Source organism: Antedon bifida, chromosome 3 (genome assembly GCF_963402885.1).
Source record: "Antedon bifida chromosome 3, ecAntBifi1.1, whole genome shotgun sequence".
Taxonomy (NCBI): domain Eukaryota; kingdom Metazoa; phylum Echinodermata; class Crinoidea; order Comatulida; family Antedonidae; genus Antedon; species Antedon bifida.
In genome coordinates, this window is record NC_136228.1 from 26,387,231 (window position 1) to 26,402,604 (window position 15,374).

The following is a 15,374-nucleotide window of genomic DNA, read 5'->3' on the forward strand; positions in this document are numbered from 1 at the left end:
TATCTATTTTGGCGGCCATCTTGAAAAAAAACACTTTCCGGTGGTCGAAATTCTTGAGACTTTTTTTCTGTTATTTAGTACACTCAATACTACCAAAATCCGTTGAAAAACCTTTTGTTGCAATTTTTTTGAGGTGAAACCTTATTTCTACTCTACTATCACCATAGCTAGCGCTAGCTACTGGGGAATATGGCGAGTGCATTTTTCAGCATATTTTTGTTATTATTTCAATGTTGTGTTGCAATGGTGGATCTTGAAGAATTGCAAAATTTACATTTTGATTTAAGTATTCATAATGTACCTGTTTTATTAGGAAGAGTGAGTAGCCTAGCATATTTTACTACATTAATTAACAATATCTTAGCCTTAGGCCTATTCTATGATGAGGGCGGTGAAAAGACGATCGGGGCCAAACAAAGACGATAAGGGCCACAGACGATGGGGCCATCATATAGACGATCGGGCCCATTTTTTGTATGTGCCCGATCCTCTTATACCCCTTTCACACCAAAAGCAAAACTCCGGAGACACTCCGGAGACACCCCGGAGTTGACGCCCCGCTGTTTGGTGTGAAAGGTAAAATCAAGCAACTCCGGAGTTTAAAACTGCGGGGTTGAACAGCTGAACATTCTCCGGAGAGCGAACTGCGGGGACACCCCGGTGTTTTGGTGTGAAAGGTACCAACATCAAACTCCGGAGTGTTTCGGGTCAAAAGGTCATCCTCACACGATCACTCATTGCTTTAGTTTTATTTCAAAATACTTTAAATATTTGTACAAAATATATAGTGGGTTTAAAAAATAATAAGTAGTATCAATAAAACATTATATTACTTCTGAGACTTTTGAAAGTAATTATTAAATTAAAAATATTGTTAATTAAAATTATTCTAATGATCGTCGCTATGTAAACAAAAAAAATAGAGGGCGACATTTACAATTTTATTTTATTAACCCCGGTGGCGCTAGGTTGGTGTGAAAGGGGTATCTCCGGAGTTTCTCGACGTTTTGAATGGTCATAAACCCCGGGGTGTCTCCGGAGACTCTCCGGAGTTTTGGTGTGAAAGGGGTATTAGTTAGGTCATTTTTTAGTCACGCGAACGATGTAAACAAGTTACGCCCTCTGTTGGCCGCTTGGCGAATGCACAAAATAAACAGTTTTCGAAGTAATAAATTGAATATAAAATTACGTTTTTTTAGTAATTTATTTATAATTTATTATATATATTATATCAAGATTGTCAATATCAATAAATACGGATTGTTAAACACCTTTAAAAACTGGACTTTTCTGCAGAATTTTCTAAACCAACTTTTTCTAATGCATTTTGTGATGTAAATTACGAATCTGGTTGTTGATCGGACTGATGTGGGGGCTTTTTAAAGATATAGACGTTTAAGTCTTGATTTTTGAAAGCCGAAATTAATCAAAATAATACAAATTTAGACAATAGAGTAAAGTTAAATTAAAAAAGACTTTGTTGCTGTTAACTTTATTCATGTAAATGTGAAAATCATTTATAAATCGGATCGGTTTTATATGCTGAAATTGTTTTAGTAATACACTGTGTAGGCTAGTAAAGTTAGAACTTTTTCATTTTGGATAAAAAATGATATTGCATCTAGGCCCGAATATAAATGCTTCTAGCGTATGACGTGTGTAAACAAAGGATGTTTAAACCGCGATGACCGCATATAAAGTCCGCTCAAGTGAATAGTGTGTAGGCTTTTACTAATACTAGCCTAGCCTATTATGACCGTATACATGAAACATCTTTCTCTAGCTTATTTTGCATGCAATGCTAGCAAATGCATACTTTATTTTATTATAATACATATGTGCACTATTGGTTTAAAGTTTTCCTGATTTTTAGGTGGTTTAGAACTTTGATATTATTACTGATAGGCCTACTGTAGTAGTAGGCTACTAGTACTACTAACTAGCTAGCTATCGTCATAGTAGATTTGAGCAGCATAATAATAGTGTAGATGTATTGTGGTGTCATGGGTGTAGTCTTACAGCTAAAACATTTATTTTAGTGTAGGCCTACAGTAGGCTATGCCTAATAATATAGTAAATACTGTATAAATAAATCTAGGAAATGCTGTAGTGCATTACTACTACTACCATATATTCAGCTGATTATAACATACATTTTTGGAATGATAGTTTCAACTTTCAGTACCGATTATGATTAATAAATTGTGTGATGAAACAAATTGCAAAGAATTTTTCATTATTTCTTTTTCTGTTGGATGCTAGTGTTTATAGAATAGTCCTAGTGTAGACATATGGCTGCATAATAGGGAAAAAGCTGTAGGGCTACCTGTAGAAGACTGACGAACGTCATGTCAGACATAACAGACATGGAGATAAATTTATATAAATGCAATCTGTATCACAAAACGCATCAACTTAATGGAGATAATACTATACTAAAATAATGTTACAAACTGATATGATTTTCTCTTTTGATACTCTTTGTGATAACACTTTGCATGTATGAACTAAGAATTGTAAACTCAAATGTATCCTAAAACTACTATAATGAGCTGTTTGTGCAAATTGTGGTTTAAAAATACGTATTAGGCAGGCTCTTGTAAAGATTTTTAAAAATTATTTATTATTCTAAAGTAATCTTTTAGAAACTTGCAATACTACTATTACTACTTCTTTGTCTAACTAACTTGGTAAAATATTTTTTAATTTAAAACTATTTTAACATAAGGGGCGACTTTGCGATGCAGAGACTTTGTGTTGGGGCGACTTTGCCATGGGGCGACTTCGCGATGGGGCGACTTTGCCGGGGGGACTTTGTTTTGGGGTTACTTTGCGATTGGGCGACTTTGTATGGGGCGACTTTGCAATGGGGTGACTTGACTGGATCCCGGCTAGGCTATATTGTCAAATGATCATTATAAAAATTGTCGGGCCAATTACAAATTTATAATTGTTGGGCTATCGGGGCCCAATGTTAAGACTATAGGGACCAACGTCTAAGATGATTTGGCCCATAAAGAAATGGGACCGATCATCTCTTTGATGGGCTCGATCATCTGTTTACTGGCCTACAGTTAGTACTTACTAGGTCTAGGCTAGTAGGCCTAGGCTAGCTAAGGACGATTCGGCCTGGGACGATTCGGCCCTGGGACTATTCGGCCCGGGACTATTCGGCCTGGGACGATTCGGCCCTGAGACGATTCGGCACACTTACATTTATCGGCTTTGATATGCATTTATAAGCATAAAATAAGCTTTTTTCCCCAACCTTTATTTTCAGAGAGACTATGGGGTAGCACTACTAGGGATAAAGATGCAATAAAGCAAACATTTTGAAAACATTGTCGAAAATGATCATTTTTTAGTCACGCGAACGACGTAAACAAGTTACGCCCTCTGTTGGCCGCTTGGCGAATGCACGAAATAAACAAGGTTTTCGAAGTAATAAATTGAATATAAAATTACGTTTTTTTAGTAATTTATTATATATATAATATCAACTTTGTCAATATCAATAAAATACGGATTGTTAAACACCTTTAAAAACTTGATAAATACCAAAAAAATGAATATTGAATTTGGTCTAAAGTGAGACGTTTCGGCCCACAGTACTCAGGTACTCAATCAATTCGGTCGCTGTACTGCTTGAATTTGTACGTAAATTAATTAAATGGAGCGCTTTCGCCAAATGCACTTGTCAATTGTATGGATGTGTCACTATGACTATACAACCCCCGGGAAAGGGGATTTTGTATACTTGGATTGGGCATGCGCAAACCCTTAAGCATGTCTAGGAGAAGAGAGTAATGAGATGTACGCAGACAGCAAGACCTGTTCAATAAACAATGTTTTTATTTCGGCTGTCAGCATAGGCATTTATCATTGGAATAATGGTCAAATCCTTCATCTATGGTAAATAGTTTTGGCGAATGGTGTGTATGATGAAGAATAAGTTTGTTGGTGGCCGTACAAAAAAGGTTCTGGGGAATTTGAAATTTTGTGGGTCACTACGACCTTATCCCGGATGCGTACTACTATACAGTAGTTTAGTTTAAGATTATATTTTTGTTCTGTACATCAGTAGGCCAATGGGCCAGATTGTCTTATTCCTTGGACTCGATCGTTTTAGATTTGGTTGCCTTCTCTCAATTTTTTTCTGATCGAGATCTGGACTGTATTATATTGTTGTATTCCACAACATTGTCTGTAATTTAATTTACCTGGTTGCTCATCAAGACCGACCCTTTTAATTTTTAGTTGCCTTACAATTACATACATTTTTGGTTGGCTCTATAAGACTTCTTAAAATAACATATTTATTTGGATTTATGTGTGCAGGATTCAAGGTGGGCTAATGTGACTGGGTCACCACTCTCGTTTAGGAATCAACTTGTACTTTGAGTTTGCTAATACTCCTATTAAACTAAATTAGTAGATAAATCATGATATAAAACATTTAGATATTGTAAAATATATTTTGTTTTTACTAGCCATTGGAAAAAGAAGTTTTATATGTGAATTCAAAGTTTGGACAAAGCTATGAATGCCAACTGCCTGATTTATCAGATTTTGAAAAGAGCCAAGAAGAAGAACGAGTTGCTTCTGAAATAGGTATATCTGAGTTACTGAAACCAATGGAAGATGCACCTTGCATAAAAATGGTATTTTACATTTTAAAAACTCTTTAGCCCTTTTTTCACAGAACTGTTATGCTGGAAATATACAGGGAATATGCATCTGGTTATATTTCTTCCTCTGCCTTATGTGCCTGTTCATGGATTCCATTTCATGATAAATTGTGTCCATCTGTATCATATATACCGTATTGTTTCTAATAAAGGCCCCAGGGCCCAGGGCGCGTTTATTGGAGGTAAAGTTTAATACCCAAAATTACCTAAACAGGCTACTTTAAAACAGTTAAAAAGTTTGTTATTTGTTGAAAAACCAGTTAATATGCAAGCTATATCTAGGCCATATCCCGTTTGCTAGTTATTTGAACAGCAATAAGTCCATCGCTATTGGGTGAAATAAATATATTTCCCTTTAATACCAATCTAAGGATCCTATATGGACTGGATACACATGCAATTCTATTTGAGCACTCATTACAATACGGAAAAATCTCAGAGGGGGCGTTTATTAGAAACAATACGGTGTATACATAACGTTAATAATATTTTGGGTCATAACTGATCTTATTTTTAGACACAAGGATGGTGGTCATATGAATTTTGCTATGGCAAAGATGTCAAACAGTATCACATGGAAAACGATTTGATACAAGGAGAAATAATATACTTAGGACATTATGAATCACAGATGGATTGGAGTAATAGTACACATAAGGATGCAAAACGGCACAAGTTAAATCGTTATCATAGCCATACTTATGTCAATGGTACAGAATGTGATCTAAATGGAAAGGCCAGAATGGCTGAAGTAAGGGTAAGTATTTAAAGTGTTCTTTTACAGTAAATTAATATTTTTGTTTTTCTCCCACTTTAGTAATATTGTCTACACCCAGTGGTTTGAAAATAAATGTAAATGTTCAAGCCATTATGTACTTCATAATGATAATTGAAAATCGTTTCTTTAGTATTCAAGAGTGTTTTATTATTTAAACAACAATTACAGGGTCAAATGGCGTAGGTGAAATTATACCACCCAAAATGAAAATCGTTGCAATTCATGAGAAAGATAATTGGTTGAGTAAGCACATATTAAAATGTGAGAGAAAATCGGGCACAGATAAGCTACTGTAGATACGCTCTGCTGAATATGATTGCTTGACAAAAGCGGAAAATACCTACTTTTTAAATTCAGGTGGCCAAATGATGACTTCATACAATTTTGTACGTCTAATAGTAATATGTATAATAATTCATATTATACAACTCATTGGCTTCCATATTATAATATGTTAAAAAAAGTTGGGGTCACCATGCATACCATTTATAGCACTTTTGTGCAATTAATGTGTGCATTTTGTCATTTTTAACGTGCTCGTATAGCACTATTTCAAGTCTGAATGTACCGAGGAAGGTGAGTAGAATGTAATTTGTAAAAACAAAAATGTTTTTTTACATTTCTTATGTACAGTTCGCGCAAAAACATATTTGTTTGGCGTATAAATGAAGTCACGGTGATCATTATGAAATAAGTTACATTATGAAAAAGATATAGTGAATATTTGAAAATTGTTTAGATAATTGGTACACAAATTCTATACAGTAAGATATATAAATAAGAAAAATTTAAATACATTAACAATGGGTGATCATTTTTTTTCTAAATGATCACCTAAAAACATAATTGCATACAACAACATAAAAATCGTCAGAATGTTATTTTACAGTTGGAATTATTGGTTTAAACCTTAAAAAATTTAAATCATACTTACTGTAATTAAAAAAGACAATACGCAGACAGAACTCAGCCAGCCTCATGGAACACTGACATAACTACACAAAAGTGTAATGTATTATATAATGTATAAATCCTCATTCATTTTCAGTTTGTTTGTTCAGAGGGCGAGGGCGATGCAGTTATACGAGTAAATGAACCAGAGTCTTGTGTTTATATTGTAACTGTGCAAACAACAAGAATTTGTCACCATCCATATCTCCGCCCCCCTCCAAGCCTAAAGGCTCGATCTATACTTTGCTTTCCTGCACTTGGTCAAATGCAGTACACAGAAAGTATTACAAAAAAAGAAGGTAAGATAATGACATAGCCTATAAAATATTGACCAAAATTACTAAAATGCAAAGAGTAAAATAAGTATGAAATCTCCAGAATGAGATGAAATTCCTCAGCGGTCGAGAGGAATTAGAATAAAAAAGCTTACAACATTTCTAAGGTAATTTTTTATTAAATGTATAATGTACTTGCTTGATGAATCCTTTGTCCATTAAATCATTTAATATGCTATAAGTGTAATGTGTCCGTAAAGTAATTATCCACGTTCGCAAAAATACCATCGCCTCACACATCGTGTGTGTGTGTTGAGATTCCTCCATCCATGATCCGGCCATCGTCGTTCGTTGTTGAATTGTAGAAACAAACAAAAACTTGGTAGAGTACATTAATTTTAGAGGAGAGCCTCAACCACTGTGTAGTCAAAACATTTATTTACATCCTTAATTTACAATCGCATATTTAGTCATTTTACCGACGCTAATTCAATTGTTTGACAATTACACAATACATTTACCAATTTGGTTCGCCAAATTGTAGAAGACGACAAGAAACTCAAATCGCAAAATAAAAGTTTGCGAAATAGTTGGGAATGTAAAATCGCGAATATTTAGGGCCACAGAAATGCTGGGCTTTACAGAATATGAATTCTAGAGTTGGCCAGACAAATATTCAAGCCCTGAAATAGTGTATTTCGAATAAAAGGTAGCGTTTATTTAAAAGAAAAAGCAAGTATTTTTATAAACTAATCAAGTTCTACCACTCGCTATATTGTACATTTCACATAGGCTAGTATATTAGGCAGGCCTAAAAAAGTGAACCTTTTTTAAATTTTTTTTGTGGGTTCGGCAGCCGCATATATTTCTCCATGCATATATTTATTAAATCAAACTCAATAGCAATGGGTTGCTAGATTATAGAGTGAATGGAAATTGTTTTACTTTGTAGTGGACTATATGGTTCCAAGTAAAAATGAGTGATACCAGTACTGCAATTATGTGACTAAAAAAAATCCCTTTGTTTATAATGTATTCATCCAATTGTCTCTATACATCTGGGGATCCAATAAGCGGCATGATCTCTCGAATGGAGCAACATAACTGGTCAATAGCGGCTAGGCTATCGCACAGCACCCCAGTAGTAGTGGTCAATAGCGGCTAGGCTATCGCACAGCACCCCAGTAGTAGTGGTCAATAGCTGCTAGGCTATCGCACAGCACCCCAGTAGTAGTGGTCAATAGTGGCTAGGCTATTGCACAGCACCCCAGTAGTAGTGGTCAATAGTGGCTAGGCTATTGCACAGCACCCCAGTAGTAGTGGTCAATAGCGGCTAGGCTATCTCACAGCACCCCAGTAGTAGTGGTCAATAGTGGCTAGGCTATTGCACAGCACCCCAGTAGTAGTGGTCAATAGTGGCTAGGCTATTGCACAGCATCCCAGTAGTAGTGGTCAATAGCGGCTAGGCTATCTCACAGCACCACAGTAGTAGTGGTCAATAGCGGCTAGGCTATCGCACAGCACCCCAGTAGTAGTGGTCAATAGCGGCTAGGCTATCGCACAGCACCCCAGTAGTAGTGGTCAATAGCGGCTAGGCTATCGCACAGCACCCCAGTAGTAGTGGTCAATAGCGGCTAGGCTATCTCACAGCACCCCAGTAGTAGTGGTGATAGTGCACTGTTATATATCCTGACATGTTTTAATATAATAGGGCCTATATATTGTACAGTTCAACAATATGGTATTTATGAGATCGCAAGATTAAACAAAATATTATTCTTGTTCTGTAAAATGTTATGTTGAAAAAAAACCCACAGAATTATGCCAGATTATGCTAAAAACAGTTATATAATGCGGCATTATGCCAGATGGGCCTCCAAACAATGCCAAAAAACATAATAATTTCAGAAATGGCAACTATGGCCCAGTGTCACACATGTCCTTGATAAAACGATCCTATAAAACTATCACCTAAATAAATTATAACAGCCTCAAAATTTACTAGATAGAACATTCCAGTGAAATTAATTAATCAAATTAAAACTTTATTCATCCCTCACTGTGGGAAACTATAGCAAAGATTTCCTACCATAAATCCCGGATCTTTCTGAAATCCACTACATGGTTTCAGCCTCTTTACTTGAATTATGTTTTATTATATTTGTTTGTATTCTAGATGTCGATGAAACAGTCATTCAAATTCCAAACAACAAAATAAAAGTGAAAGTTACTAAGATTGATGTTGGCAAGAAATCTAATGTGGAATCTCAGACTGAGGTTTATGATAGCGATCATCGTAAAATAGAAGATGCTGTTCAAGAACAACTTGAAAACGAAGGCATATCAACAGATGGTACAGTTGGTATTAGCTAATAATAATGATACTAATAATAGTAGTTAAGCTGATAATAATAATGATTACATGCTTAAAAGGGAAATTCTGTAGTATTTGGGAGTCGGTATAATTCCGCCTTAATTCATCTGTTTTGAACCTAACCATGTCTATCCTTCCCCTTTATGTAGCAGATAGGAATATAATTATGATAATAAAGATGTTGATAATGATAATAATGATAGTAATAATAATATGATGAAATAATAATGATGATACTGTCCTTTCAACCCATAGAGAGTATTTCTTCTTACTCAAAACTTCTTTTCTCTTAAACCTAACCCCTTTTCTGTGATTCCCACTATGCATAAATATTGAATTGAATGGAATTTGGCACATGATAGTAATAACAATAACAACCCTATCCATAGGGAGAATGTTATTTTGTTGTAAAATTTGCATTTATTGTCTTTAATTCTCCTTTGCCACATTTCCTGTTTTGTCCTGAAAATTTAAATATGAATGATGATAATATAATCTATGTTATTAAAGGAAATGTTGAGATCAAAATTTTAAATTTTGACCCACGAGAAGATATTCTGAGAATTGAAGACAATGAGGAAGAAAATGAGGATGATGGCATGACAGTTTTGTCAGAAGAAGAAAGCACTTACTTTAAAAATATGATATTTGGAATATTAGTAAGTACTCCTTGTATGTTATTCATTTTATTTATCATTATATTAAATAAAATGTTACTGCCATGGGGTGAACATATTGACCTTGGACATGTCAAGACTAATTGTCCACAACTGATTGGTCATAATGCAGTCAAGTCAAATTTGTACTTGTAGACCGGCCGCCCGCCCGCCCAGATTCACCCTGGAAACACCAAATAGGAGGGATAAAAAATGGATTTAATCATGTGAAGACACATGGATAAAAGTTGTTGGACATCGTCCCATATATGTAGACAATGTTAAAACAGCAATGAGCGCAACTTTATCCTGTAAGTTGCCTGAGACAGTAGCCCCAAGTGACCACTCAAAAAATAATGTTAATCATGTCAAGAGCCACACAGCTGATTCCTTTTGCATTGTAACGATTGACAGCAACTTTATCATGTAAATTGCCCCAGACAGTAGCCCAAAAATGCCTGTTGTGCCATCAAGATTTAATCGTGCGAAGTGCCACACGGCTAATTTCTTTTGCATTGTAATTGTTACACATTGGGATGCTGTCCATTGCTGTTTTAACAACTTTTATCCATATGACTTTTCACATGATTAAATCCATTTTTTACCCTTCGCATGTGGTGTAAATTTTGATTATTGAATCTTGGCCATAAATAATCACTTTCTGGCATCTGACATCCAGAACCTTTAATCCCTTGGCATGGTATGGTGGAACAATGATAGTTCTCGACTGTACACCTTGTAGAATATAGAACTGATGATCTTAATGGAAAAGTAAAGGTAAAGGTTTTTACCACCAGTTTCCAAATTAAGTTGAGTTATATATTGTTTGAAGGTTTGCATGGCGAAATCAATATGTTTCTTTAAAATTATATTTCCACAGAATGGAGATGCTGCGGCTAAAGAACAAACTAAGCACAGAACATTGGAATCAAATTATAGATTATATTACAAAAAAAAAGCAGAATTTGAAGATGAAGATAACTGAAATAAGGTGGGAAACATTTAAAGACACAAGACCTACAATTGTTGACGTTTTGTAAAAATAATGCATATTACATAGGCCCTGTTTCTGCTGCCAAGTAAATACCGTATTTAATACGGTATTTTGGTGCATTCTGGTATTTATAGTGGGCCGCTTAAATTATTAGAATATTTTTTACATTTTTAACCATTTAAAGACAAAAACAATGATTGCAATAGGTCCATATAGTATTTATTTTTACATAAAATGTAGTGGATAGGTCGAAAACAATGTAGGTCTAGTGGCTTTAATTAAAATGTTTGTATTTTGGTAATATGTAATGTTTAGATTGGTTTAGCGATACATTTCCTATAGGACAATGACAAATATTCGCTTATGCATACAGGATCATAATTTCATTGTTGAGGTCAGATGTACTGACTGGATATTACATTTTCACAGCCCTGTGCTGCTAAAATGTATTAGGACCAAATTGGTGTGACTTTAGAAATCAGCCTCAACATTGACTTTCCATACCAATTGTATTTGTGTATATTTTATTATTTTCAGATATTCAAAATATGACTTAAGTTTGGGAATTGTTTCCTTTTATGCTGATCAGATTATGATTCACGGTAAAATAAACATTTTTATAATGACATTCTAAAATTGTTTTTATTCTCATAATAAATAGAATCAAGAATTATAAATTTAGTGTTTTCTTTATATTGTTGTAGTAGTAGTAAATATATTTATTTTATTTATTCAGTTAAACGGTTATGAGCCCTCACTGGCAAACCCCAGGGTCTCCAGAGCTTACAGAGGCCCTTGAGCAGGGCCCAAAGGAAACAACAGGCATTAAAATAAAATGTCTAAAAAGGCTAATAACTCCCACGGCCTCCAGTTTTGGAAGGCCACTTATGGACCTTAAACCAGGGCCTCCCTGCGTTACGGCACTGTTTCTGCCAAGTACAAAACAGACAAGGAAAAAGACAATGTCAACTATTTGGTCAACCCAAAACGGACAAATCACGAAATTAATTATAATATACAAATTGTGGCACATGCAAGGGAGATTAAAAACAATAAAAGGCTGAAAAATTACATTTTTTTTATTTTTACAGAAAATGATAGCTGAAACAGTATTTATTTACATTACCTTGGTGTTTTTCTATTTTTAGAAAAATAAATAAATAAATTTTAACATTTTGTGTGGTATGTTGGTTAAAAGATGGTGTAAATTATGTATGATTTTCATAAACCCTATCATGTTTTATGCTTAAATTGAAAGTGTTCCAGAGGGTTGATTTTAATGAAAATTTTGCATAATAATAGAACAATAGTTAATTAAGGAAGGTGCGAAGTTTCATTAAAATAAAACAATTAGAATACCCTTTTGCTAAGGCGTAAAGTGAAACGCCCCGTTACTTAAAGCATTTTTCTAAAAAAACTGGTTGTAAAAACTTTAGACTGAGATATCTCTGGAAGTAGACATGGTATCAAGATATTTTTTTCAGAATTTTAAATCTTGGATTGTGTAGTTTTAGTATTTGTGAAAATCTCAATTTTGAAAATTCCGTATGTCTGCTTTCCCTTGCATGTGCCACAATTTTCAACATCTATAAGAAATTGACCAACTGCAAGCACATTTTTCAAAATAATTAGAATTTTGTACTGTGTTTACTCTGAACATGGACCTATAAATTAGGTCCATACAATACAATCTGCTGTCAATTTCTTTGCTGATTCATTTGTGATTGGCTATATATTGCTGTTTACTTTAAATGTTAATTTAAGAAAGTTGGACCAGATCAATGTTTATGAGTGTAATGGTACAAATAATGGCATGAGGTGAAATATAACCTTTCATCATTCACTGAATGCCATTATTTGTACCATTATACAAATCTATATATATTATTGTAAATATATTATTTTTTATAATATATTAAATATTCAACAAATAATGAATGTTTATGATTGTAATGGTACAAATAATGACATGAGGTGAATGATGAAAGGTTATATTTCAACGAGGTGAAGCCGAGTTTAAATATAACCTTTCATCATACAAACAAGTATGATGAAAGGTTATATAAAATACATCTTATATGAAAATAAATTGGCAGGCAGGATGTATTGTATGTCATTGTGAAAAAAGTTCTATTGTTTGGATGCATTTTAAGTTTAGAACATTGTTAATATTAACAATTCTTTGTATTTATGTACCGCCAGTAAGCCAATGAAAAACTTGAAGGGCCCTCCTATAATTGACTTTGATATTCTAGCTATGGTGACAGAAGGAAGATGATACATTTGTTATCAGTAAATTTCTGTATTGTAAGTTGGTTTTATGCCACCTGTACCAATTAGTATTGAGTCATGTACTGTAGATGGTAAAATTGTTAATAAAAGAGTTGTCAAAAAGTAGTAGAATACATGTTTCTTTGAGTCAGCTTCACAACACATTACTACTGTACTAAGGTACTGGTGGGTATATAACACATTACATACAATTGATTAATTACTCAATGTCAAATGTTCTTTATAGTATAATTTTAAATCAAAATGCAAATTACTGAAAAAATCTGCTCTGGGTGACTGGATTTGCATTATAATTATATGTTTAGATAAGAATTTAAAAACTTGTGTAGTTGCATTGTTTCAATTATTGATTCAAAATGTTAATTAAAAATATTGATATAACATTCATGGTAAAATAATAATAAAAAACACTTTTATATAAAATTTACTATATTTATTATTATATCTATATGGTTAATTCTGACATAGGCGAGCACAATGCAAAAACTTCGGTACAAATCTCCGCCTTGGATACCTACCTTATCTATCTCAGATGTACCGCGAAACGTAGATTTGATAACATTAATGTGCAGTTCGACGCTATTTTTCCATATTTCTATCTTAGCATGATATTATAAAGAGTTTTTTAACAACGTTTATGATTTCAACAGTAGATTTTCTACTCAATTTCAATTCTTGGCGGTCAAGTTATTTCCGGGTTTATGATAAGTTCACCTTGCATCAACTTGGTTTCAACTATTTTCTCTCTTTTATACACAAGGGAGCAGTTAAAATAATAGATTTGACCCTAAAGGTGACTGGAAACAGGCACTTTCCATCAATAAATACAGTGTCCCTTTGGAAGACGGAAGAAAAAAACAGATACTATAGTAGGACTGGAGCTTAAGTTGGCCATTAGTCATAGCCATTTTAGTTTTTTGTTTATTTTAGGAACGGACCGCGCGTGTGAAAGGTACAGTAGTTAAAAAATAAAAATTATACTGCAAATTAATAAAGATCAAATTAAATATACACCATAAAGAATCGGAATATATTGTGGGGAATAGTATTATAAAATTACATAGGGAGATTTGATGATAAGACATTAATTGAGTGAAATCCCGATAGCTGAGTTTTATTAAGTAAGCTGGCAGGAATAACTGTAGGCTATCTGTGTCCTGTTAGGACCGAGATGTCTGCCCATGTTGCAAGCCGTAATGTCTTCTTTCTTGGGCCGAAATGGCCCACTCTGTCACGGCAGTTAGTTTCAAAAGATGTTTAAATTAAATAATGTATTAATACTTATTAGGATGATATTTATTTGAATAAACGCCTCTCCAATAAAACATCACTTTGAATAATAATCACCACACGTCCATCCCATCCACATTTATAATAACACAATTATACTATTTGTAGTAGAATTCATCGCACTGTTATCTACAATTTACCAAGCATTTGTTATTCTTTTTTACCACTTTTCATATCTATTAGATAGAGGATTTCATTTGATTATAAATGTTACCATATTATTAAAACTAAAAAATTTAACATATATCCCTCGAATAAGCCCCTCTCTCGAGTCAAATGAACTCCGCCTCCCCACCTCCGCCCTATAAGGGCCCTACCAAATCCCGATAGCTGAGTTTTATTAAGTAAGCTGGCAGGAATAACTGTAGGCTATCTGTGTCCTGTTAGGACCGAGATGTCTGCCCATGTTGCAAGCCGTAATGTCTTCTTTCTTGGGCCGAAATGGCCCACTCTGTCACGGCAGTTAGTTTCAAAAGATGTTTAAATTAAATAATGTATTAATACTTATTAGGATGATATTTATTTGAATAAACGCCTCTCCAATAAAACATCACTTTGAATAATAATCACCACACCCCCCCCCCTCCCCCCCACCCGCCAACCCAACTATCTAATAAACGTCCATCCCATCCACATTTATAATAACACAATTATACTATTTGTAGTAGAATTCATCGCACTGTTATCTACAATTTACCAAGCATTTGTTATTCTTTTTTACCACTTTTCATATCTATTAGATAGAGGATTTCATTTGATTATAAATGCTACCATATTATTAAAACTAAAAAATTTAACATATATCCCTCGAATAAGCCCCTCTCTCGAGTCAAATGAACTCCGCCTCCCCACCTCCGCCCTATAAGGGCCCTACCAAATAATAAAGACTATACTTTAAAATGTTATTAATCATCTAAGACACTGTGAAACAGAATAGTTTAGTTTTACGAATGTCAAGCATTTTCAATAATGGTAACCGACAGAAAACGTAAAAGAAGAACATTATCATTCCGAGAACCATCGTCTACACTTCCTAGAGGGGGAGCGAGCGAAGCGAGCTCACCCTCTAGTACTTT

General features: G+C 34.1%; 1 protein-coding gene across 2 annotated transcripts; it reads left to right on the forward strand.

Moving 5' to 3' along the window:
• Positions 1–171: 171 nt before the first annotated feature.
• Positions 172–13,113, forward strand: LOC144836901 (protein OS-9-like). 2 transcript variants are annotated; one of them, XR_013611405.1, is made up of 9 exons: positions 172–318; positions 4,491–4,661; positions 5,206–5,445; positions 6,515–6,716; positions 8,869–9,045; positions 9,577–9,725; positions 10,603–10,713; positions 11,254–11,318; positions 11,453–13,113. XR_013611405.1 is itself a non-coding variant. In XM_078691823.1 (8 exons), exons 1-7 carry the CDS (start codon positions 190–192, stop codon positions 10,705–10,707), a joined length of 1,173 nt encoding a protein of 390 aa, XP_078547949.1. In that variant the 5' UTR covers positions 172–189; the 3' UTR covers positions 10,708–10,713; positions 11,254–13,113. The 2 variants fall into 2 exon arrangements, 1 of the variants encoding a protein (XP_078547949.1); XM_078691823.1 differs by having other exon boundaries at positions 11,254–13,113.
• Positions 13,114–15,374: the final 2,261 nt, after the last annotated feature.

Coding starts and splice junctions, on each gene's coding strand:
- LOC144836901 (XM_078691823.1), top strand. CDS start 190: ATGGCGAGTGCATTTTTCAGCATATTTTTGTTATTATTTCAATGTTGT. Junction 9,046..9,576: donor CGAAGGCATATCAACAGATG/GTACAGTTGGTA, acceptor ATGTTATTAAAG/GAAATGTTGAGATCAAAATT. Junction 9,726..10,602: donor ATATGATATTTGGAATATTA/GTAAGTACTCCT, acceptor ATATTTCCACAG/AATGGAGATGCTGCGGCTAA.